Raw genomic sequence first — 24,961 nt, 5'->3', positions numbered from 1 at the left:
AAGAATCGAACCCTAGAAAAAGCTGCCCCGCAACTTGGTAAAATAGGAGTAAAAAGTAACCTGGGAAATTCTAGATGGAAGGACAACAGCCAGGTATACAAGTCCCGAAGACCGGGACTGAGATAGGAAGTAATAAATGGCTATATTTTGAACCAGTTCAACCAGAAAAAAAGGGAAAGGAAACACTGAAGATCCAACCCTTAAATAGGTCCCAAATTCTATTCTCAAAATGCCCAAGTCTGAAAAGGAATAGGTACAAAAGACAGGAGACCAGTGGGCTTCATAGAAAATACAAATGGGAAGGAAATCACAAGAGTCCTTGTCTATTCCAATTTGGTAAAATTGGCAATCTGGAAAGCAGAGAGAGAGCAGGAAGCGATACGATTAATCGCAGAGAAAGAACTGGGAAAAAGGTTCAATCAGGTAGAGACGTCCTAAAATGTCATGCAGGCCTTTGGAAGAGACAGTGAGGCTTATGGAGAATAATGAAGAGTAGGGAGGCACGCTAAATATAGTAGTGAATAACTCAGTAACTGATAATTCGTGGGGCAATAGGAGTCAAAGAAGCAGCCCTGCAGGTCCCTCCCAGTGGTATAAAGAAGATATGGGTGAAGATGAAGGCTTAAGTGAGGTGGACTAGGATGAATGGGTGTCGCATAGCCTTAACTTCTTATCCTGGAATGTAAACGGCCTGGGTGATAGAGCAAAACAGAAATGTTTAAGCAAGTTAGGAAAGAATGTGGAAATCATGTGTGCAAGAAACTTGTCTATAGGACGAAACCCCAATATTTGATGGCTTCCTCCTGCTCCACCAACCGGCTAGGAAAAAGAGGTTCGGATGCCCGGTGGGGGGGTGGAGGGGTGTTAGATTATGACCTTAGTGTCTCCAAAAATAGCAAAGAACGTGATTCTGTTAAGTGAAATGTAAATGGCTTTTGGTATGCAGATTGTCCATGCTGGTTTTAGATGAAAAATATGAAAATGTAATTATTATAAACGTGTACATGCAATGGGAGAATACTAAGTAGTATGAAAGTGAGTTGGAGCATTTTAAAGATGATATAGACTCTCTATGCGAAAAGTATGAATCGGATATGTTTTTCATAATGGGGGATTTTGATCCTAAACTGAGCCCAAAGAAGGTAGACCTCTGGTATAGGTATATACTGGATGCATATGAGATAAAGGAGGCAATTTTTCCGGTCTGTGAACCCCTAAGACTGGGTGAAATGCTGGTAAACTATCTAGGGACGAAGGGTTTGTGCTGCCTGAATGGCAGATTAGAATTAGATTGTCCAGCAAAGAAAACATTCAAAATAGGCAAACAAAATTGCCCAATAGATTATATTTTTATGTTTGCTTGTAATTAAATTTAAGATACTCCAGATAGAGTGACCATAACCCCCCTGCAGTTGACGACTCAAGGGGAAGTCTGAAACACTGTGATAAAGTAATCGCGCAACAAGTTGAATTTCCTACGAGTGACTACTAGATTATCCGAAGAGTATATAGGGAAAAACTAGGAAAACTCAAACAGAAGATACCTTTGGGGGATATAGGGGTCCAAAATCTGGAATGTTTTGAGGGGATAAATGGCTTGAGTGGTGCAATGTCTTCGAATCAAATTAAAAAGATAAATTAAACCTATAATCCCAGCAAGACGACCGAAATAGTTCTCTGTAGAATGTCAGAAGAAATAAAATTAGGAAAGAAACCAGAAGTATTAGAAAGAAATATGATCAGAAGAGACAAATGCACCTTTAAAAATTGAAAAGAGAATATAAAAAGTTACTTGCAAATGCAAAAAGAACCTATAAAGATAAATGCTGGGAAAATGTATTGGAAGCTATCGAAACGAAGAATTTAAGACCGTTCTGGAAACTGGTAAAAGCAGCAGCAGACCACCCTGTTGGGCAATTAATTGTGTGGTAGACTAGGCAGTATGGGAGTAGTATTTGAAGGAAATGTACGGCCCACGGAGGGGGCGTAGCCGACTAAAGGGCATGAAGGATGTGAACTAGAAGAGTTCCGTCTCCAACCCTGACACATAGCTGATTATCCTGCTGAATTCCGGACCTGTGACGCTGGGTCGTCTACCCTGAGGCGGCGGAAACTTTCCGGTACCTGCGGATCTGGTTGGGACTCCTCCTGACACCTGCTGTGTGCCGCTGTCTTCCCATGAGGTTCCTGGACAACCGGTGGCAGGAGAGCAGGACGGGTGGAACTGTGTGGGCTTTTTGACTGCCCTGGCGGACTGAGCGGAGATTCCCCTGCTTCTGAAGAGGTCTGAGGTGAAGGCGTGGTGGCGGCTCCCGTTCGGGGGAGCGGAGACATTGTTGGCGGCGATCGCTTCCCTGGGCACTTTGCTGCGACATGATGGAGCCCACCGCCTGACAAAATGGCGGATGCTATCGGACCGGCTTGAGGGGGGCCAGTGTGAGCGCGGAGACCATGCTTGAGCGCCCTTGGAACTGCAGTGAGCGGGGGCTGCGGGCATTACACCCCACTGACACACGGAAAACTGCTGCCTGGTGACGCGCCAAGGGGCGCGAGATCAAAGACTGCGTGGGGGGTGCTCCTTCAGCGGTCGGCGCTTCCAAGAGGGAGTGAGTGCTGGCACTATTGACTTGGGGTGATTGGAGATCGTGCACACATCTCTCTTCCCCCCTTAACACCCCCAACCCCCTCCCCTCCCCTCCCATCTCTGGAGCATGGTCAGCTGTTGAGGTTTGGAGTGCTGGGAGGCACGTTATATGAACTGCCAGGCCGGGGGGGGGGGGGGGCGTTGTACAGATAGCCCCTGGCCCCCACCATAAGCAATAGCGTGGCAACGCATGATGGCACTTTATTTACATTGGCTGTGATTGAAAGGTATACCCTGCATCCTTGTGGATTCTGCTTTGCTGCCCTGTGTACCTGTGAGTGCTTATGGCCCTGCTCGCCCTGCCCAGTGCACGCAAGAGCTAAATGATTGTGGCGCTCTTCGCCTGCGCCTTGTCCTGGATGTGGGGAGGGGCATACAACAGCATTGTTGATCTGGTGCATCTTATGCCACTCGGACTATACTGAGGAGCACTGGCGATACAGCGCCTGACGTCCTGGATAGGGTGCACCGGGAGTGAGATGAGATGAACACCGGAGCTGCCTGCTCATGGTCTGCGATCCTTGCGTCCCTGGCTGTATTTGAGGCGCTCTGAAGACCTGTGTCCTACTGAGTGTGTGTGGCCGGCACAGAGTGGAGCCCTAGAGCGACCACCTACAGGGATCTCCCTGGGACGGTTGTGGACGGAGGGCTGCTGAAGCGAGATGGGTCGCACCAGAAACAAACAGACTGACGCCGCCGTAGATGGTACGCCGCAGCTCACATTTGGCAGTGATCCCTCTGGTGCTTCGGACAATGACGTGATACCTCCCACTGGTACGGACCCCCACGAAGCCAAGCTGGACTTGATCCTGAAGGAGATCGTGACTCGCGTACGGATCTGGACCCGCATAGACACAATGTCTACTAGTCTCCACTTATTGCAGGTGGACCACAAAAAGCTAACCAATAAGGCCAAGTCAAATAAATTAGCACTGGATGACCTAATACCCCAGCAGACCATGCACTCTACTCAACTTGATCAATTCCAGCCACAACTGAAGGGTTTGCAGGACAGAGTGGACGATGCGGAAGGGAGGTCCTGCCGCAATAATGTACGCCTACTTGGTATACCGGAACGCAGCGAGGGAGCCAACCCTACAACGTTTGTGGAGGAATGGCTGAGAAACCATGTGGCGACGGAGGGCCTCACATCTCTATACAGTGTGGAGAGCGCACGAGTGCCTTCCAGACCTCCTCGGCCAGGCCCACCGCCTCGCCTGCTGATAGTGTGCATTCTACACTACAAGGACCGCAACACTATCCTGAGGGCAGCCAGAGAGAACGCTCCTGTGCACTTCGAGAACAAGACTATTTCGCTTTACCTGGATTTTACCCCTGCAGTCCAGAAAGCTAGGGCCACATTCTTAGGGGTGAAGAAAACCCTAGACTGAAGGTAGTCTACGGTCAGAAGTCCTACTTTTTTTGAGAACCCTGAGGAGGTGGGGGACTGGCTAGTAATGACTTTTACACCAGAGAGCTCTCGGGTTTCGCTGCCATCAGGACAACTACGTCGTGCCTCCCCGATCCGAAAGTCTGGACTACCTTCATCTGGTCATGGCAATGCTATGGTTGTTATGGACTCTGGCCCAACCTTGGAGCAGATCACTACTAGCCAGAAGGATGCACTCCTTACAGTGGCGGCCTTGGCAGTTCATGATGCCCAAACTGTGGTGTTCTCGGAGCACTCGTCTGATGCAGATATAGTGCACTCTGAATCAGACTGTTTCCTTCAATTACTGCCCAGGTTGCCAGAGACTTCTGATGTTTGGCTTCGAGGGGCCCGGGAGTATTAATGTATAAGTAGTATGGGCACTGTATATATTGCGCCAAGGCCTGCTTCGTGGGTCCGGAACACATATGCTTTATAGGGAAGTCTGTCAATGTAACCAAGACATGGCGAATGCGATGATGCATCTAATTTGCAGTCCATGTTGGACTTCTGTTAATTGTTTGGTCCTCTGTTGTTCTATGGGGGAACCTGGTATTGGGGAGTTATTGTGTGAGGGCATGCTTGGCCTTTCAGCATTTTTTAATTACAGGGTCTTTTAGCTCCACTGGACACAGCGCAATTTCACCTTCGATACCATGATGGCATTACATAATACACACATGCTGCAAATGGAACGTAAGGGGCTTAGGTTCAGTTCATAAGACACCGGGTTCCAGCACAGCTTAATAGACGGAAGATCGCTGTAGCCTGTTTACAAGAAACTCATCTTAGCAGTGATTAAGCGATCAAATTGCAGAAAAAATGGTGGGGACAGCTGTTCAATAAACATTCAGCTTTCTCTATAGGAGCAGCGGTGTGGTTGTGGAGTACTGTCCCTTTCAAGCTCTTAGATCAGAAAGTAGATGTAAACTGTAGATATGTGCTGCTTCACGGCTTATTAGATGGGATGCATGTGGTCATGGGCTGTATATATGCACCGAACATCAATCAGGATGAATCTGACTACACTGGGTGCAGCTTTGTCTGAGTGGGCGGCATATCCGCGGGTTATCAGTGGCGACTTCAATGCTGTGTTGGATATTGACCTAGACAGGTCTCATCCCCCCCCCCTCTGCATGCCACTGAAAGCAAAAAAATGGCGGAAGCGCTTAGGGGCTGGGCGGAAGGCTGGGAACTGCAGGATGCATGGAGAGTAAAACGCACAGGGAATACTCCTTTTATTCACCTCCACACTGATTGCACACTCTGATATACCGATTCCTATGCTCCGGCGCCCTATTAGAGTCCATTACTTCGGTACTCCTTATGGGGAAAACCCGGTCAGATCATAACCCTGTGGAATTAACTATGCAGTGGGGCAGGGTTCCAACTCCGATACAGAATTGGAAACTACAACCTAAGATGCTGGAGGACCAGGTCTTCCGCACTACCCTTTCGGAAGCAATAGCCAACTACTTCTCCGAAAATATGGGGACTGCTAGCTCCCGACAAATAAGAGTGGGATGCCATCGAAGCGGTCATCAGGGGGGTGGCGATTAGCACCAAGTCAGGAGTGAGCCGCTCTCTTATTGCGTGGCTTACAGAGACTGAAGGCAGGTTGGCCGCCTGGAGGGGGAGGCTGCGGGGACAAATGACCAACTGAGACAAATGAGAGGCTAACATTCAATATGCGGAGCTGCTTGAGGAGCTGCGTGTAGTGTACCTCAGGTTATACACACAAAAATAACACACACAAGCTGATAGATCGGGACCACTGTTGGCGCGGCTGGTCGAACGCCCCCTTGCCCACACCTATATTGGAGTTACGGAATGACAGAGGTGGTGGTAAACCCACAACTAGACATCAATACCGAATTTAAAAACTATTATGAAACTCTGTACAGTCCACTGCCTGACCTTATTGACACTGACTTTGAACCGTTCTTTGATGGTATATGCATACCCCAACTCGCACAACAGCAATGCGACAACTCATTGCGACCACTAACTGGCGTGGAAATACGATAGGCAATTAAGACATTACCACGTAATAAGACTCCAGGGAGTGATGGTCTCCCGGCCGAATTTTATGCAATGTACGCTGACCAGCTAACTCCTCACTTGCAACGAATCATTGGATGGAGGCAGGCTCCCTACTACTACAGTGCAGGCGTTGGTGGTTTCACTTTTGAAGCCCGGTAGGGATGCTTTGCTTATTTCGAGCTATAGACCATTATCACTAGTCAACACTGATTATAAAATCCTGAGTAAGTTACTGGCTACTCGCCTTAATCAGTTTATACCTGCGCTGATACATTCCGATCAGTGTGGGTTCGTGCCTGGTAGGAGCACAGCACTCCACATCAGACAACTGCATCAGGTTATGTTGGGCACACACGGTACGGGGACTACAGAAGGCTGCATATCTCTTGATCTGAGGCAGGCGTTTAACTCCCTTCGGTGGGATCATATGTTCTATACTCTTACACGCCTTGGCATACCTCAGGAATACATAGCATGGGTATGCTTGCTCTATACGAACCCCACGGTGCTGCCACGAACAGGGTGGCATGTCTCAGGACAATATGTAGTGGCCCGGGGGACGAGGCAGGGCTGCCCCTTGTCACCGTTGTTGTTTATCCTGGCGTTGGAGCCATTCCTACACACTTAGTACTTTTGCAGGCTGTCTGGGTAGAGCGCGTGGTCGTGCACTCCACACTGTTTCGGCATATGCGGATGATCTTATTCTTTATATCAAGGATATGGTTGCTGACCCTCATCCTATGCCTGCTTTTTTTTTTTTTTTTTGTCGTTCCAGGGTCTCTCTGGCCTGGCTATCCATGCTGGCAAGTCGTATGCGTATTTCCTTGATAGCGCTGAGAGGAACAAGGTTTTCCGGTTTGGTCCCTGGATCTTTCACATCGCACCTGACACCTTTAAATATCTCGGAATACATATTTATCGCACATCGGACCTTCTGGACGGCAACCTGGGGCGTGCGATTGCCTCTTAAATCCCAGGTTCAATTCTGGATATCACTGCCCGTCGGTGGGCAGGGTAGCCATCACAAAAATGGCTCCTTTTAATTTCTTCACCAACCTGCCGATACTTGTCCTCATGAGGTCCTTTAGAGTGCTGAACTCATTGATGTCGGAGCTAATATGGGGTACAGGACGTAGACTTATTAGTATGGCGAAGCTGCAACTTCACGCGAAACAGGGCGGTATGAGGGTACCAGACCTACGTGCGTATAGCTATGCCAGCCAGTTGCAATGGCTGGCATATTGGCTTGCAGTTAGCAATTTGCATGAGCTAGACCTGTCGTCGCGAGACTGGGATATGGGAATTATTCACAGGCTCTTACTACTACAAGCCCCCCCCCCCCCCCTGTTGACGCCGCTGCCTCACTTACTGAAATTAGCTATCACTTACTGGCGGAGTGCGGTAAGATACACTGGAGGAAGGGCACCGTATGCCCCCTACCATCCTGCTGTTGGGCATTCCCACACTTTCTGGTGTACTCTCTGGCCGTGCGCTAAAGGCATGGACTGAGGCGGGCATTACTACACTAGGAGAGTTCTTTGCGGAGGGTGTATTGACGTCGCATGACAAGTTTGTGCACATCCATGGTGCCCCGAAGGTGGTGTCCCTATTGCATGCACATATTTCCAGATACTTACGCGTCGCGTGGTCGCCTGAGGACTCTGAACCACCAGCGAACACGCTGCTTACCATGCAGTACCTAATGGGTAACTGGGCTTGTCTGACTAAATGGCTCACTCCTGGGATTCGAGTTGAGAGCGACTGCGTTACAGCCACTATGGAGGGGGACATGGGTCGTACGTTCACGGCCAAAGAATTGAATACTATATTGGGGTTGCCCAAGAAGGTCTCCCGCAATCCAAAGTTTAAATGTATTCAGCTGATGTTACTACACAGGGCATATTTAACTCCGCAACCCTGCCCCACGTTTTGTGAACCTAGCGCTCCTTTTGGCCAAAGTGCCATAACCACACGATGGAAAGCCGCTAGAGCCCCGTCCTTACTGGAATGGCACACCGAAATGTTGAAATGGGGTGGCGCAGAAGGGTCTGAACTGAAAAGGGAGGAATTTAGGGGCCTACGGAGAACACCGATTTCACTGAGCTGGTATGCTATGCTGGAGGAGTATGCAGCAATAGATATTTTGTCCTATTAGGATATGCTGGGTCTGTCGCAGGGGGGTCTGATGTGAGAGTATGGGATACTTGGGCTCCTTGTGTTTGTGTGCTGGGGTAAGTCGCTTAACCGGACTATATAGTTCCATCCGGACGGTCTTTGACGCCTTAAGACACACACTTCTGTTGGTGGATGATATGCAAACACTATTGTTGGCTGATAGAGGCCGAGCATGCGGGGAGGGAAGGTTTGGTGGGATGATTGTTGTATTTCTTTTCTTGTTTTACTTTGTTATATTATTCAGATGGTTTTTTACTTGAGCATAATCCTGTAGGCTTTTACAATGGCCACTCGCCTTGTCCCACATTCTGGTACACATTTGGGTTACTGAAAATGACCAGTATCTACGTGCTGTTTTACAAAACTAAAAAAAACTTACTTTACGGGTACTGGATCCTTGCATTTTGACACTGGAAGACTTTTTGGATGTTTAATACTATCAGGGAGTGGTATTCTGTTTTGTTGATACCTAGGTCATGTTCTATTTCATGTCTGTATGTACTTATACATTGATGTGTGATGTCGGACTCATCGTTTTGTAAAACCAATAAAAACTATTTTTTTTTTTTTTTAAATGTACGGCCCACGGAGAGATTTAGTAGAAGTGCTAGAGCCATGGCAAGGGTCAATAGAAGACCTAAAACCAGACTTTACAGAGTTGAATGTAAAAAATACAATAGTTAACTTAAAGGTAACACGAGCCGCTGGCCCAGACAATCTCCCAGCAATAATAATAAAATCAGAGATGAAGTGGTGGGCGAATTTCCTATCTCAGATGATCCTGGTAATCCTAGATGGAGGGGAAAATACCTAAGAATTGGAAGGGGGCAGTAATGAGGCTAGTACACAAAAAAGGGGACGTGAATGCACCACATAATTATAGGTTAATTAACCTGCTAGATATAGGGGAAAATATTTTCAAAAATCTTGAATAGATTAAAGAACTGGGTAGAGGAGTTCGCAATTGTACCAACTGAACAGGGAGGCTTTAAGGAAGGCCACTCCACAGTCGACCATTGCTTTGCCTTATGGGCAGCAGCACTTAAGTCAATGGAACAAAATGGTCAGCTGTGCTGCTGTGTTGTTGACTTTCAAGCCGCATTCGATTCCGTTGATGGAACTGCCTCTGGGAAACCCTAGAAAATAAAGATCCCTGCGGGGTTTCTGAGGATAAAAGTCATAGTGGCAACTGGGCCCAAGTAATCCGGGAAACAGGGGGGGTCAATGTCGCCAAAAATAGCAATCGAAAATGGCCTCAGTTAGGGCTGTGTGTTAGCCCCCCTGCTCTTTACTATATTTTTAGCTGATTTACCGGCAACCCTAGAGGTTGAAAGAAGGGCAAAGCCCGAGAATGGATGGAAAAAATTTCCTGCCTGCTGTACGCAGATGATTTGGTGATTTTAGACCAGACCGAAATTGGCCTTCAAAGGAAATTAAATGTTTTTAGAGAATACTGTAATGCGAAATTTTTAACTGTAAATATGGAAAAAACAACAAATTTTATGTTTGGGGGAAAAAAAGACTAGTTTTAACTGGTTGTTAGGAGATCTGAAATTATGAATGAATACTGTTATCTGGGGGTGTGGTTCGACAGGACGTTAAAGTGGAATACTCACCTAGAAGCTCAGAAAGCTAAGGCCTTCACATTGATCTGTGGACTGAAGAAATGTAATCGATTATCGAGATTATGGAGATATATCACACAGACCTCTGTTAAAGGCCTTTAGCGCAATGATTCCCCCGCAAATACTATATGGATCAGAGGTCCTTTACCTTAGTGGTAAACAAGTTTGGGATTCAGAGGAAGGAAAGTGTCTGAAAACACTTCTGACATTACCACCCTCATCGATGATACAAGCAATAAGAACTGAGATGGGTACAACCGCTTGGAGCATACAGGCACAAATGATTTTAATTAGATTTTGGAAATGTCTGGATATAGAGACCGGCCAGAAGGTGTCACAATGGTGTAGGAAAGAGATCCTATTAAGTAGCCTAAAATGGGCTAAGGAGATAAGGAAGAAAATATTACAGGCCTGTGAAAACATAGGTGAAAATCTCCCATGATTCCCTGCATGTAGAATTCTCTGTGTGAGCTCACGAAACACGGACAAAAAGTCTCGAAGAGCAGATATGGTATACCTAGAGAAGAAAAAATCGGTGAAACAAATGAGGGATTCATGGCGAAAAGAAAATGTGTTCCCTTATCTGGATATCTTACCTAATTACTGGTATAGACAGGATATCTTAAGACTGAGAATGGGTATAAACCCCTGGCTAGTAAATGAAGAATTAAAAAGAAAAATGTCACACTGATGGTTACTGTAAGTGTAGTTTGGGCACTAAAGGAGATATATTGCACATTTTGCTAGACTGTGTAACACTATTAGAGCAGCGTAAATGTTATCTCCGCCCAATATTTTTTAAGTATAATAAAAGGTAACGTATTAAGGCAGCAGAAATACTTGGAGAAATGCCAAATCTTCACATAGCGATTGCAGTGGGAAACTATATGAAAGAAATCAAGTTTCCTTGGAGAATTAGCCGAAATGTGTAGTGATTTTAAACAATCTTCACTTTTGGACTAGGTTATCACATTTTTTTTAAAATGAGGACTGTATTTTAAAGAATATTTTATACTGTATAATTTTATAATGTGCTGAGTCTTTCCGAGTAAGAGCGTCTGATTATGCACCACTCATTGAAAACTAACTTACCAACTTTTTTAACTTTGAGAATGTACAAACTGTGATTGTTTTAATCTGTTCAAATTGGTTTTAGATCTGCTTAAAGACTAAGGTCTAAATAAACATTGCTTTGACAGTGAACTGCAATTGAGGTCTGGCCTGCCGTGAAGGAAATTGTTATCATAAAGGAGAATGGGCCTTTACCTGCTTTCTTTATAAGCATTCACAATTTCGCTTAATGGACAAACTCACTACTTTCTGTTCCGGTACTTTATTTATACCTTTAGCTTTGTGATTTTTCTTTTTTTTTTGTTAATTCCTTTCAGTACGAAAAAGACCAGTGTCTGGGTATATCTGTGTTATAACCATAGAACTTGATATCGACCAGTTAAAGACGACCCAGCTAAAGCTGTAGAAGACACAATCTCGAAAATATTACAATTGGGAATAGAAGGAGGATTCTTGGGACCTAAAGAACTTGACTTTTTAACAAAAAAGTTCCCAAGAACACTGATATTGTACTTCGTGCCAAAATTTCATAAGAATCTAGAGGAGAGAGATCCCTTCCTCCCCGCCACCTATCCTGTCTTTCATCCTGTTCGGGGTGTTTCGAATTCGATTACCAAGGAAGAGCCTTCACTTACCGTCCTTTTCCGGGGCTCTGGCGTGCAGTGGTTTCTGCGTTCTGCCCTTGTTGCCTTGCTGGCCTTCCCGTCCCTGACGCCGGGGCCTCGCGTGCTGTGCCTGCCCGGAGGTGTTCGGAGTGCCGGCGGTCCGGAACCGGTGGAGAGACCCGATTGTGGGAGCCGCGAGCCGGAGGCGCCGGAGCGTACCCACCCCTGATGGTGGGCCGCCCCGCATGTCCGATTGCCTGCCGGCCCGAAGAAGAGAAGCCGCGCTGTCCGGCACCCCTCGAGTGAGAAGCCCACTCCTGTTGATTGTCCCGCCTGGGATCCAGTGCAGGGCTCCCCCGAGTGTTGTGGGGAGCACGCCCGTTCTTCTGGTGACTCTCCTTTCTCCGCCGAGCGCCATCCGCCGCGGATCGACTGTGTATCCTGGGGCCTCCCGGGCTCCTGGTGGGATTGGCGGCGGAGGCGACAGTGGCGGCGGGCGTTGCGCTCAAGATGGCGGATGGCCCCTCGGAGTGTCTTTCTCCTGGAGACAGGGACGTTGCTGCATTTGCTCTCTCCGAACCTCGTTTGATTCAGGCGGCCCCTACCCGGAGTGCTGTCTTGTTTGCCCTGGCTGCTCTGCGGATCGACCTGTCCTTGAAATGCAGGGACTTGGAGTTGCGGATCGACGCCATGGTTGCTTCGCCATTTTGTGACGCGGTGTCTCCCCGAGTTGTGATGGTTGAAACTTCTCCAGCTGCTGTGCTGGGATCTCCGGCTGGGTGTACGATTCTATGGGATCAAGAGGACCCGATGCCGATGCTGCAGTGTTTCCTACATCCTGGTTTCTTTGCTTCGTGCTGGACAGCCCAGTTATTGTGCTTGGCCACGTGGATCTTTGAGGTACTTTTGCATTCTGACTGCTGCCGAGTTTTCCTGGTTGCTTCTTGTTGGCTGAGACGCTGTTCCGCGGAGATCCCACTTGCTTTCCCTGAATGGTATGGACCCACTGTATCATGCCGTTTCTTGGCCGTGGCGGGGTCTGGCAGCTCGACTCTTCATAGAATTGGACAGGGGTGATCGTGCCTGGTTGCCTGCGGGACCTTTGTTTTGTTAAATGGCATCTCCGGGCCTCATTATTTGGACAGTTCCTGTCTCCATCCTTGTGTAGGCTTTTCTCAATATCCTTTCTGACCTCGATTAAGTGATCCGTTGTTGCGGGTGGGGTGGTGTTCTGTACTTCGATCGCCGGCTCCTCTCCTCTCTCTCTCTTCTTTCTTTTTCCTCTCCTTTTCTCTCTTTCTCCTTTCTCTTTCTTTGTTGTTATTTCTTTTCTCCTTCTTCTATATTTCGGATGACTCTGGGCGACAGGCACGCTGTTTAGTGGGGTAGGCCATAGCCATTACAGTGATGTAGGGTGGGGGGGGTGTTTATTATTTTAGTTTGTTTTATTCTATGGTCCCTTTTTGCCTTTTTCTAGGGGGTGGGCTATGTCCCTTTGTTTTTACTCCTACGTTTAGAACGTGTCTGCACTTTCTCCTTTTTCGGGGCGGGAGGGCTGTCTATGTGGCGCCCGATTTATTTGTTTGCTATGATTTGTTCTTTATTTTTGAACCTTTGATGGGCGTGTGACCTCTCGGGGCCTCGCCCTACTGTGGTTCTCTGATTGCGTGGGGGGCTGTATCCCTCCCGCCCCCCCCCTCTTTTCTGTATATGTTGCATGACGCCCTAGTAGATATGGTTGCTGCCTCCTTTATATAACATAAAATGAAACCTTTCTTATCCTGGCGCTGACTGTGTAACGACTTTATTCCACGTCTATCCTGTATTCGCTCTATCATACACATTGATGTTGCTCCTTTATGAATCTCCTGATTTTGCGGCCGGCCCCTGTGGTTGTAGGCCTGCGCTTGTACTTATACGTGTCTCTCAATAAAGGTTTTAAAAAAAAAAAAAAAAAAAAGAATCTAGAGGAGCCCCCATGGAGACAGATAGTCTCGGGCTGCGACTCTATTCTAGAACCAATTGCAAAATATGTAGATTTCTTTTTAAAACCCTTTCTCAAAGAAGTACGGTCATATCTGCGAGACACTACAGACTTCATCACAAAAATAGAAGGCTCATCATTTGATGAACAGACCCAATTGATGGTGACACTAGACGTCACATCGCTTTATACACAGATGCCCCAAGATGAGGCACTGGAACTATATCTAGATAGTAGACCCCAATAGGGTCCCAACCACATTTATCCTACAACTAGCAGAGGTGGCCCTAAGAGAATTATTTTAGATTTGACTATCAATTCTTTGTATAAGTGAGAGGCGCCGCTATGGGATGTCCTTATGCTCCAGAAATGGCTCAATACGAGGAAAGATTTATCGAATACTCCCTTTAAAGGTCAAATACTACAGTGGCTGCGATATACCGACGCTATATGGCTCCTGTGTCAGGGGAGCCAGGTGGAGTTAGATTCGTTCCACGAATGGCTCCATGCCTGACACGAAGACATAGTTTTCTGTATAATCTAGTAAAACTCAGATGACCTTTTTAGATGTAGATGCGCTCCAGTAGCGAACCACTTGACGACATCTCTATAGAAAATCGCAAATGTGGCCATTGTGTGGCTTGCAACACCACCATAGAAGGCACGGAATTCTGCCACAACCGCATTAAATGGAAACATGCAGAATTCACGAACTGCAAAACCAAAAATGCAGTTTATGCCATGATGTGCCCCTGTTTGAAAATCTATATTGGGAAGACGAACCAACAGGTTAACACCAGAATTACCCAACCTAGATCAAGAATAAAAAAGGTAGTCCCTGCCCCAATGGTCGAGCACTTTGAGAAGTCGCATGGAGAAAATTAGTTTAAATGGACCGTTCTAGCAATTCATCAAAACGTCCAATTGATATCGATATCGCTCTACTTCAAAAAGAGGCATATTTAATACTTAAATACAATAGTGCCACGACCTACCTCAACACCATGACGGAGTTGTCAAAATTTTAGAGAACTCTGCAAACTACGTGACCCACAATGCAACACACTGGGCCACTAAATGTGCCGTTTTGAAAGATATCCGTTAAGACGACACAAATCTTATGGCTTAACGAGGTAAGCGCAACTCTAACCTTGATATAAAATAACGCCAAAACACTGAGGCCAGTATAGATAACCGCTCCCATTGATTTTATTTCAGTAAGCGAGAGTGAAACATCGTAAATGCAAGAAAACAGAGCGGAGATAATTGTCCACTCCGAAAATAGATGTAAAAGAAGAAAAATAAAGCTAGGAAACAGACAAAAGACATAAGTCGTTATAATCAAGGCAACCAAATCGACATTCCTAACAGACCCTCTGTTTTCAAACAAATTAAAATTCCCCAATCAAGAGAGCCCACCGTGTGGAACCTTAATACTAGATGAGAAGACGACTATTGCTTCTCGGGTACAATTGGCAATAAAATTAGATAAAAGGAGCATGTAAAATAGAATCTTAAATGTCTTGTTGCACATCCATTACGGAACAAAACCAAAGCTGCCACAACTTAAAAGCCCTGACAAGAATCCTGGAATGTAACGCATAGGTTTCGAAACACGTCGGCACACGTTCAGAGCACAGAGGAATGAAGAATTGAATTCAAGCCTGTGAAATAAGATATAAATTCCTTTCCGGAAAAATTTAAGAAGAATTTTTCCCTGTGTATTCACAGATACCGGATATAGACACTTAAAGTCTAGGATCACTAATTTAGACAGCCAAGTAACATTGGACATTAAAAAAAAAAACATAGAAGATAAATACATCCAATACACGCATATTTATCAACCAATGTGATGTAATGTTTTATGATTATAATGTTTTGTAAAATGATTATAACACCGGTATGACCAGACACTTGTCTTTTTCGTACTGAAATGAATCAATGAAAAAACAAATCGCAAAGCAAAAGGTATAAATAAAGTACCGGAACAAACAAAGTAATGAGTGTCCATAAAGTGAAATTGTGAATGCTTATAAAGAAAGCGAGGTAAAGGCTCATTCCCGTTTTTGAAAACGATAATACGGCCCTGCCTAAACCTCGTCCCATGGGCCTAAACCCCCTTTTATCTAAAATGTAGGAAATTGTGGCATTTTCTCCTTCTTAAAGAGCGCACATGGCGCTTTCTAAACCTGTTGATTGAAAATCCAAAATAATATTCTGACTGCTGAAGATATAGGAAGTATCCAGATTATTGGACACGGTGAATTCCTCAAGTGCTGACCATATGCAGATCTGTTGGCTTAATTGGAGTAATAAATTACACCGCAGAATTCAGCTGGAGGAAATGTTTGCTTGACATGAATCAATATGAACATACCTGATGAACTGATATGGCTAGTGTGTTATGCTTCAGGTTACACTGGAACTTTAGAATCATGTAAAAGCTTGTATTGGCATCCAACACTTGTAAGAAGTGCCAAGATGTGAGGTACCTACTCGCAGGCTTTCTACTCTGAGGTTCACAGAGAGGGAGTTTGGAGAAACCTGCAAATCGATTCGGAAATGTAAGGTTGGTTTTAATCGTCCAATTAACACTGTGTCAATCTTTATGACCGCTCTGTGGTTTTCATAGAGACCATAGGGGATTAAGTTATTATTTTCAGTGATAGCTGTATGCTGATAACTTGGGTATTGTAGGTGAGTTTTATTTTGCTTTGGTGTATCTGAAAACAAACCACTAAATACAGAAAAAGGGTATAGGCCATTTACATTTGGTCAGAATATAATGCAAATTTTGAGTGCTGCCCTTGGGAGATTTCGATCCAATCCCGGTCCTATGGGCTTTGAGTAGTACACAGGAAGGTTGCCTTAAGCATATGGCTGTGTTGTGTTGAGTCAGTTTGTCTTATCAAAACCTTTAGAAATGGTAAATGTGGAACACGTTAATTTAAAAAAAAAAAAAAAAAAAAAAACTTGCATTTATTGCCAGTCCTCCAGTTTCTTTGAGTGGCAGTGCCCCAGCACTTTTAAATGTAGACGGGGTGGAATGTACAAGACTGACAAATGTGATGTTAGACTGTACATACCGATGCACCATGGCTCTCATAAACGTACCACTCTTAATCTCTTGTCTCTCCTCTTGAATATAGCAAGATGAGAAAATAACTTCTCAAAATGTTCACCGTGAACACTGTTTCAGAAAGCTCTCCTTGCCAACTTTGTGGAAATGGCGCTTCTTGAGCAAAGATACTATTAAGCAAACCTTCTGGAGCCACTTCATATTGCACAAGATTCTACTCTTACATAGAGTTGGGAAAACAAGGGGTGTACATTACAGCCAGGACACCCCTGCGCCGCACGGCCAACAGCTGCTGCGTGTGCCCCCCCGCCCTCTGCCTCGCTCCGCCGCGTGACCACGCCCCCTGCCTTCGAGCGGCGTGGTCCGTGGCCGCCTGACCTGCCCCTGTTATCTTTGCTGCATTTGATGTGTGTTTAGTTTAGTCCTCTGTATTGGCTTGTTTCCTGTATTTGTTGTTCTTTCTGTTAGCCCCCGTCGTCCCCCCTCCCCGCTTCCCGCCACCGCTGCTAGCCCCGCCCCTTTTTTCCTTCTGTACCCTCCCCGCTCCTGCCTCCCAGCTGCTCCGCCCCCCGCGCACTTGGCCATATATGGCGACTGTGCGACGCAGGTGTGTGACCTAGTTCTAGGACACCCCCGCGCCGCACGGCCACCAGCTGCTGCGTGTGCCCCCCCGCCTTCTGCCTCGCTCCGCCGCGTGACCACGCCGCCTGCCTTCGAGCGGCGTGGTCCGTGGCCGCCTGACCTGCCCCTGTTATCTTTGCTGCATTTGATGTGTGTTTAGTTTAGTCCTCTGTATTGGCTTGTTTCCTGTATTTGTTCTTTCTGTATTGCCTGTTTCTGTTAGCCCCCGTCGTCCTCCCTCCCCGCTTCCCGCCACCGCCGCTAACCCCGCCCCTTTTTTCCTTCTGTACCCTCCCCGCTCCCGCCTCCCAGCTGCTCCGCCCCCCCCCCCCCCGCGCACTTCGCCATATATGGCGACCGTGCGAACGCGCAGCGGTCACGCGCAGCGGTCACGCGCAGCGGGCTCCCGGATTGTGCGCCGAAGGCGTGCCAAAGGTAAGCCCGTCTACGCCCGTCCGTGCCTGGACCGCGCCCAGTGCCAGGCCCCCTGGCCCACGAGGACCCCGGCCGACCCGCCTGACGTACTCCGCCGCCTCCCTCATCGCACTCAACACCGGCAGAATCCCTGGATGCCACCAAGCCACCCCACGACGCACCCATGGACCCTTCAGCTGCCAGGCCTGCAAATTCACCTGCATCCGGACCTGCCTGGCACCAGCACCTGCCAAGCCGAACACCAGCAGCAACCACCTCAAGTGCATCCTGCTCAACACCCGCTCCGTCCACAGACACGCCATCGAACTCTGGAACCTCCTAGACACCACAGCCCCTGACGTTGCCTTCCTCACGGAGACCTGGATGCACGCCTCTTCAGCACCCAACATCGCCATCGCCATCCCAGAGGGCTACAAGATCACCCGGAGGGACCGCACCGCCAACCAGATGGGAGGAGGCATCGCCATCATCCACAGGAACACCATCCGTATCACCACTAGCACCGACAACACCCTAACCACCGCCGAACACCTGCATTTCCAGATCCACACCGACCCGAAGACCACCCTCAGAGGCACCCTGATCTACCGACCCCCGGGACCACGCACTCCATTCAGCGAGGACATCGCCGACTTCGTCAGCCCGCACGCCCTCCCCTCCGCTGATTACATCCTCCTGGGGGACCTCAACTTCCACCTGGAGAACAACAACGACCGCAACACCAGCACCCTGCTCGACAACCTCGCCAACCTTGGACTCAAGCAACTGGTGAGCACCCCCACCCACCTCGCCGGACACACACTGACGCCGTCTTCTCATCCAGCAAAGACATCGCCTTCAGCCACGCCACAGAACTCCACTGGACGGACCACAGCTGTGTCCACTTCACCTTCGAAAGAACGACGATCCACCACCACCAGCAACAGGTCGCCCGTAGAAGCTGGAACAAGATCACAGCCGACCAGCTCGCCGCCTCCCTGAGCCAGCACCCTCCTGCCAGCTCAGCGAACCCCAGCCAGGCCGCCGACAACCTCACGAAGTGGATCAGCAACTGCGCGGACGAACTCGCCCCTCTGAGGACCCCGCCCAGCAGACCCGGCAGCAAGAAAGCCCCTTGGTTCACCGACGAACTCAAGAGCTCCAAGAAGAACTGCCGAGCCCTCGAGAGTCTGGAGAAAGGAACCTACACCGGACAACATGACCACCCTCAAGCTCGCCACCCGGAAGCACCACCAACTGATCCGCGCCGCCAAGAAAACTGCATTCAAAGACCGGCTGGACAACAACGCACACAACTGCAAGGAACTCTTCAACATCGTGAAAGAGCTCTCCAACCCCAACGCCGGAAACAACGACATCACCCCTTCGCAAGACCTCTGCAACTCCCTCGCCTCCTACTTCCACAACAAGATCGCGGACATACACAACAGCTTCAGCACTCAACCGACGCACGCCACGACCACAGCAACACCGCCCACCACCACCCTCCGAGCCTGGACCCCGATCAGCACCGAAGACACCGTCCGCATGATGAACTCCGTCCACTCCGGATCTCCGACCGACCCCTGCCCTCACCACGTCTTCAACAAGGCCGACGCTGTCATCGCACCCCACCTGCGGGACATTATCAACACCTCCTTCGACACAGCCACCTTCCCCGAGAGCTGGAAGCACGCCGAACTCAGCGCTCTACTCAAGAAACCTACAGCAGACCCCACCGAACTCAAAAACTACCGCCCCATCTCGCTACTCCCGTTTCCAGCCAAAGTCATCGAGAAGACCGTCAACAAACAGCTGGCCGCCTTCCTCGAGACGAACGGATCCCTCGACCCCTCACAGTCCGGCTTCCGAGCCAACCACAGCACAGAGACCGCCCTCATCGCCGCCACCGACGACATCCGACCCCTGATGGACAACGGAGAAACAGCGGCCCTCATCCTCCTAGACCTCTCTGCGGCCTTCGACACTGTCTGCCACCGCACCCTAGTGCAGCGCCTAAGCAACGTCGGAATCCAGGAGAAGGCACTGGAATGGATCGTCTCCTTCCTCGACGGAAGAACACAGAGTCCGCCTACCACCGTACAAGTCAGAAGCCACCGAAGTCATCTGCGGCGTCCCTCAAGGATCCTCGCTGAGCCCTACACTCTTCAACGTCTACATGAGCCCCCTCGCGGCCATCGTACGCCAACACAACCTCAACATAATCTCCTACGCCGACGACACCCAGCTGATCCTCTCCCTGACCAACCACCCCGCCGCCGCCAGAGCCAACCTGCACGAAGGGATGAAAGAGGTAGCCGAGTGGATGACGACCAGCCGCCTGAAACTGAACTCAGACAAGACGGAGGTCCTCATCCTGGGCTCCTCGCCCTCCGCCTGGGACGACTCCTGGTGGCCCCCCGCCCTGGGCACCGCACCCAAACCGACGAACCACGCACGCAACCTGGGCTTCATCCTGGACTCCTCCCTCTCCATGACCAGACAAGTCAACGCCGTCTCCTCGTCATGCTTCAACATCCTGCGCATGCTACGAAAGATCTTCTGGTGGATCCCCACGGAGACCAGGAAGACGTCACCCAGGCCCTCGTCACCAGCCGACTGGACTACGGCAACGCCCTCTACGTCGGAACCACCGCCAAGCTCCAGAAGAGACTCCAGCGGATCCAGAACACCTCAGCCAGACTCATCCTCGACATCCCACGAAACAGCCACATCTCCGGACACCTGAGAGACCTGCATTGGCTCCCCGTCAACAAAAGAATCACCTTCCGTCTCCTCACCCACGCACACAAAGCCCTACACGATCAAGGACCGAGCTACCTCAACAACCGAATCAACGTCTGCGCTCCCAAACGCCACCTCCGATCAGCCAGCCACGCCCTCGCCGCCGTCCCACGCATCCGTAGAGCGACTACAGGAGGAAGATCCTTCTCCTACCTGGCCGCCAAGACCTGGAACTCCCTCCCGGCCAACCTGCGCCTGACCCAAGATCACCTCTCCTTCAGGAAGAAACTCAAGACCTGGCTGGTCGAGCAGTGACGGCACCCCCCCCCCCCCCCCCCCCAAGCGCCTTGAGACCCTACGGGTAAGTAGTGCGCTCTATAAATGTCTTGATTGATTTGTCTAGCTGTTTGAGTTTTGTATTGTAGTTCAAACCAAAGTGCGGCTTTCAGTAGGTGTTTTTTAATTTATTTCTTTGTATAACTACATTCAGCTTGCATTTTGTGGGCTTTCTGATTGTCAACCTCCAGTTACACGGATATTAACATGTTGTAACGGTTCACTATTTACATCACATAACATAGAACATTTCCTCTGCACAATTCTTTAAGTGGATCCTTTACCTGAATGGGTACTGTGTGTGGTCTAGGCCAGTGGTTCTAAACTTTTTGATTTCTGTGGACCCCCCCGTCCCCCACAATCATTACTGGAACCCACAGACCCTAATCAAATTATAATTGAAGTCTGATTATCCCCACTGAATCTTTCCAGCATTAGCATTTTCGATTATTCAAACTGCGAAATGATACAAAAATATATAAACTAGCATTGATCAAACCAATACATAAACAATCAAATATTTTATTTTATTCACAAATCTGAATTTTAATGAAAAGGTTGGAGCGTTTATAAATGTAAGCAAATAATCATCCATACTATATTCTTCTTGATGTACTCGTAACTGCCACCAATATGAGGCTATTAACTTAATCTTTAGCTTCCAACTTAAAACGTTCTGTAATTGGCAAAGAATTTTAACATTTTCAGCTTTAAAGTTTGCTGCTTCATTTATATAAACATAATTAATTTTCTAAGCAGTCACAGATCACCTAATTAGACACGGTGCCCCCCCAGGGGTCCCTGCACCACAGGTGAAGAACAACTGGTCTAGGCCCTTCCACAGTACCAACATGAAGTTGTCGCTTTTAGAAGAAACACTGTTAATACTCCTCAAAAAGGTAGCAACAATATGTAGTTATTAGTCTCCAAAATGAGCTAGTAAAACATCAACTTCTGTTCCCAACTGCGTTGGAATCTAACACTACAATTGCATTGAATTTCTGGGTTTATGTTGAAACCTTCCTGTGCTTTCATAGAGTAGAAATTGTTTCTGGTGGCTTTTTTTTCTGCTGTCAATGTTTTGTGGCTGTTGTCCTTAGTACCTGAAATGTTGCAAGTTCCCAATATGTTATATTCGTTGTACTGAGGTCGCCTTTTGTTGGATTTATTTTGAGAAGTCATGGTACATCGTCCATAGCCAGTGAAATGGGGCGATAGTGTTTCCCAAATGTTATTCACTACTTCATGTTGTACACCTCCAGATTCACCCCCGACTTCTCCTGTATGTTTTAATGATGTTCGACCTGCTGGAAGTTGATCTGTTTCTCTCCTGCTAATTGGCTTGCTTTTTCTTTCTTTCCTTCAGGGAGAATTTGTTTCCATGGGAGTAATTTCAGATGGCAATTCCTACGGCATCCCTGAGGATTTGGTTTATTCGTTCCCTGTGACTATCAAGGTAAATGTACTTGTGTGTTTTGAAGTCTAAATCTTTTCCACAACATGCTCCGTGTGATCCAAAAAATCTTCTTCCAATTTTATTGTTTTGTAGGAAACTTTCTTTGTTTTCCTTTAAACCATATTCGTTCACTGTTCAGATGTGCTGATGAACTAATTCTAATTGCCTCCTATAGTTTAGATTATTTGTGGTTATTTTTAAGATTTAACCCAGCCATATGCAAATCAGTCATTACCCTGCGCCCAATGGAATCGGTCCAGCCCAAACTGCCAGGCCAGGTCTTGGCAGTTCGGTTTGGACTGTTCCCATGAGGTACAGGGTCAAGACTGATTTGCATAAGGCTGGGTCTAAACTGGGGTGTCGTAGTGGGCAAAAGAACTATGGATTTAACCCAGATCTCTTAACTGGGGGAGAATGTTTGAATCATTCAGCATACCGTCCATCTGTTGCAGTTTATCTATTCAGTATGACCTCATTAAATGTAGCTTATGATATTGTTGATGACCTGCTGTACTGTTTTATAGCATAGTGATCGTAATATGGCAATACATGTTTTTGGGTGATGCAGCAGTGCAGGAACCAAGCTACATATGAATTGCTTTGCCTGGCTTCACCCACCAATCCACTGTAAGCCTTCATTCAACACAAACGAGGCATTTTTTTGCCCTCCATATTTTGATTGGGCTTTTCTGGGCACCAATGAGCAGACAATTGGGTACCATGTACCCTTTTAACCAGAACTGCCTAGCAAATAAATGGGCTGTTGGCCAGGGCCTCATTTGTAGAACTAGGCAATGAGTTTTTAATGTTCATGTTTTTATCCATGCCCCGGCCCCACTGCATTTAGGTTTTAATTCACCTGAAAATGTCTTACTATCAACTTTGTCTAAGCTGTCATCTGATGCTGGGCACCCACAATCCCCACTTTTCATTCTATCCTGTTACTAACTTGTTGGATTTTAAGATTAATTTTTGCCATTAAATGTAGGTCTAGTAACCATGCACTAGAAAACCTGAGTCTCTCCCAACTGCATACTTAGATGGTCAAACCACCAGGTTTTCAGACTCTATTTCACTGAAGTTGGCTTAAACTATGCTGTAATGTGAAAAAGGGTTCTCCTTACTATTCAGTTTTTAACACTTTTTATTTCAGGGGCTGTTTTCATGGTACTGTGCAACTACGTAAACTAAACGTGCATGTTCTTTGGATTCATTTGATGTATTTCTAATTCTCAATCTGGTTTACCTTCTTTCCATGCAGAATAAAAGCTGGTGCTTTGTTGAAGGGCTACCGATCAATGATTTCTCCCGCGAGAAGATGGATTTAACAGCCAGAGAGTTGGTGGAGGAGAAAGAAACTGCATTTGAATTTCTTGCTACTGCTTGACTAGATGAAATTCCAGTTTCAGAAAAGCACTTAAATGCCCAGACGATAAAATGTTGTCTTTAAACCTACAGTAGCACTTAACCATATGTTGGAGAGAAACTATTTTAAACTATCAAGGTCATTTATCTTAAAGATTGCATCACAATTATGACTGTAATACTAATAATGATGGTTCAAAAAACAACCTCCGTGAAATAAATAACGTGGTGTTTGATTTAGATTGTGTGGTGTTTTTTTTAAATTTATATATTGAGCTGTAATCTGATTCAGTCATCAAAGAAAATGTAAATAAAAAAAATAGATCCCATCTTGCAATGCAGTCTAGTATACTTGACCATGATGCATCAAACTGGGAGCGCATTTACTTTGAATTCCCCCCCCCCCCCCCCCCCCCCCAAACTTAAAATTCTTATATGCACTCTGCCACCCCTTTACTTCCCAGGGTCTAGTCTTGGTTGTAAACCGAACCACCAAAAAGATGCCTGAAATGGAGAACTCTGGCGATATGACATCAGGTCTATTTGCTGCCTTTGCATAAACAGCTGTATCTTATTTTGGTGCACATGAAAATGTAGTGTACAATCAGCAATACAAAACTATGAACCACAATACATTAGACTTTTGAAGCAAAATATTAAGGTTCTTTGTGTAGCAGCACAAAGTTATGTGGTAAACTCACCGAATAACCTGATCTGGTAGAAAAAATGAACTGCAACCACGATCCCTCACACAAACCTACTGACAGCTGCTTCCCGATATAACCACACACCCAAAGATTTTTTAATTTTTTTTTATATATATATATACAACCCCTCCTCCAAAAGAGACGTGACCCAGAAGGGAGATTCAAAGGAGCACTTTACTGCTCACAGGTCTCGGGCGAATGCATTTCGGCACTTTTTGCCTTCCTCAGCGCCCCTCTCCAGCTGCTCCTTGTGCTGCTAATGGTCAGCCCGTCACGCTGTTGTTAACAGTTGCCATGCTCCGCCCCCACGATGTGATGCAATCAAGCTGTGTAGTCCTGTGTGGTGGAACTATACTTCCCACAAAGCACCAATGTTGTGCCTCGAGGGAATTGAAAGTTGCTGTGGTGTGATGAAGATCAAGTCGGCTTCCGTGACAGGCGCAGCAATTGAAGTCTATTGGGGAGGTGAGGCAAATGTACACTTCGGTGCCCCCTCGGGTCCCCCTTGTTTGACCGCCGCAACCTCTCTGCCTGGTATCCTTTGCGGGGGTTGGCACGGGAATCCCGGTCACCCAAAGAGGGGATATGAATATCCGCTTACCCTTGTAACTACATTAACCAACATGCACTTGGATGTAACACAGGAAGTTACCTGTGTT

At 47.3% G+C, this 24,961-nt stretch overlaps 1 protein-coding gene across 1 annotated transcript in view; it reads left to right on the top strand.

The window, feature by feature from the left end:
• The window catches only part of MDH1 (malate dehydrogenase 1), a 103,500-nt gene extending 79,665 nt beyond the window's left edge, over window positions 1-23,835 (top strand). The window contains exons 8-9 of the mRNA XM_078649434.1: window positions 22,141-22,230; window positions 23,492-23,835. Of these exons, the coding sequence (XP_078505560.1) occupies window positions 22,141-22,230; window positions 23,492-23,617 (216 nt within the window). The 3' untranslated portion in view covers window positions 23,618-23,835. The remainder of the gene's footprint in view (window positions 1-22,140; window positions 22,231-23,491) is intronic.
• The last annotated feature ends 1,126 nt before the right edge of the window (window positions 23,836-24,961 follow it).

The sequence above is a fragment of the Lissotriton helveticus genome, chromosome 6 (assembly GCF_964261635.1).
Source record: "Lissotriton helveticus chromosome 6, aLisHel1.1, whole genome shotgun sequence".
Taxonomy (NCBI): domain Eukaryota; kingdom Metazoa; phylum Chordata; class Amphibia; order Caudata; family Salamandridae; genus Lissotriton; species Lissotriton helveticus.
This window is presented reverse-complemented; position numbering and strand designations above follow the sequence as displayed.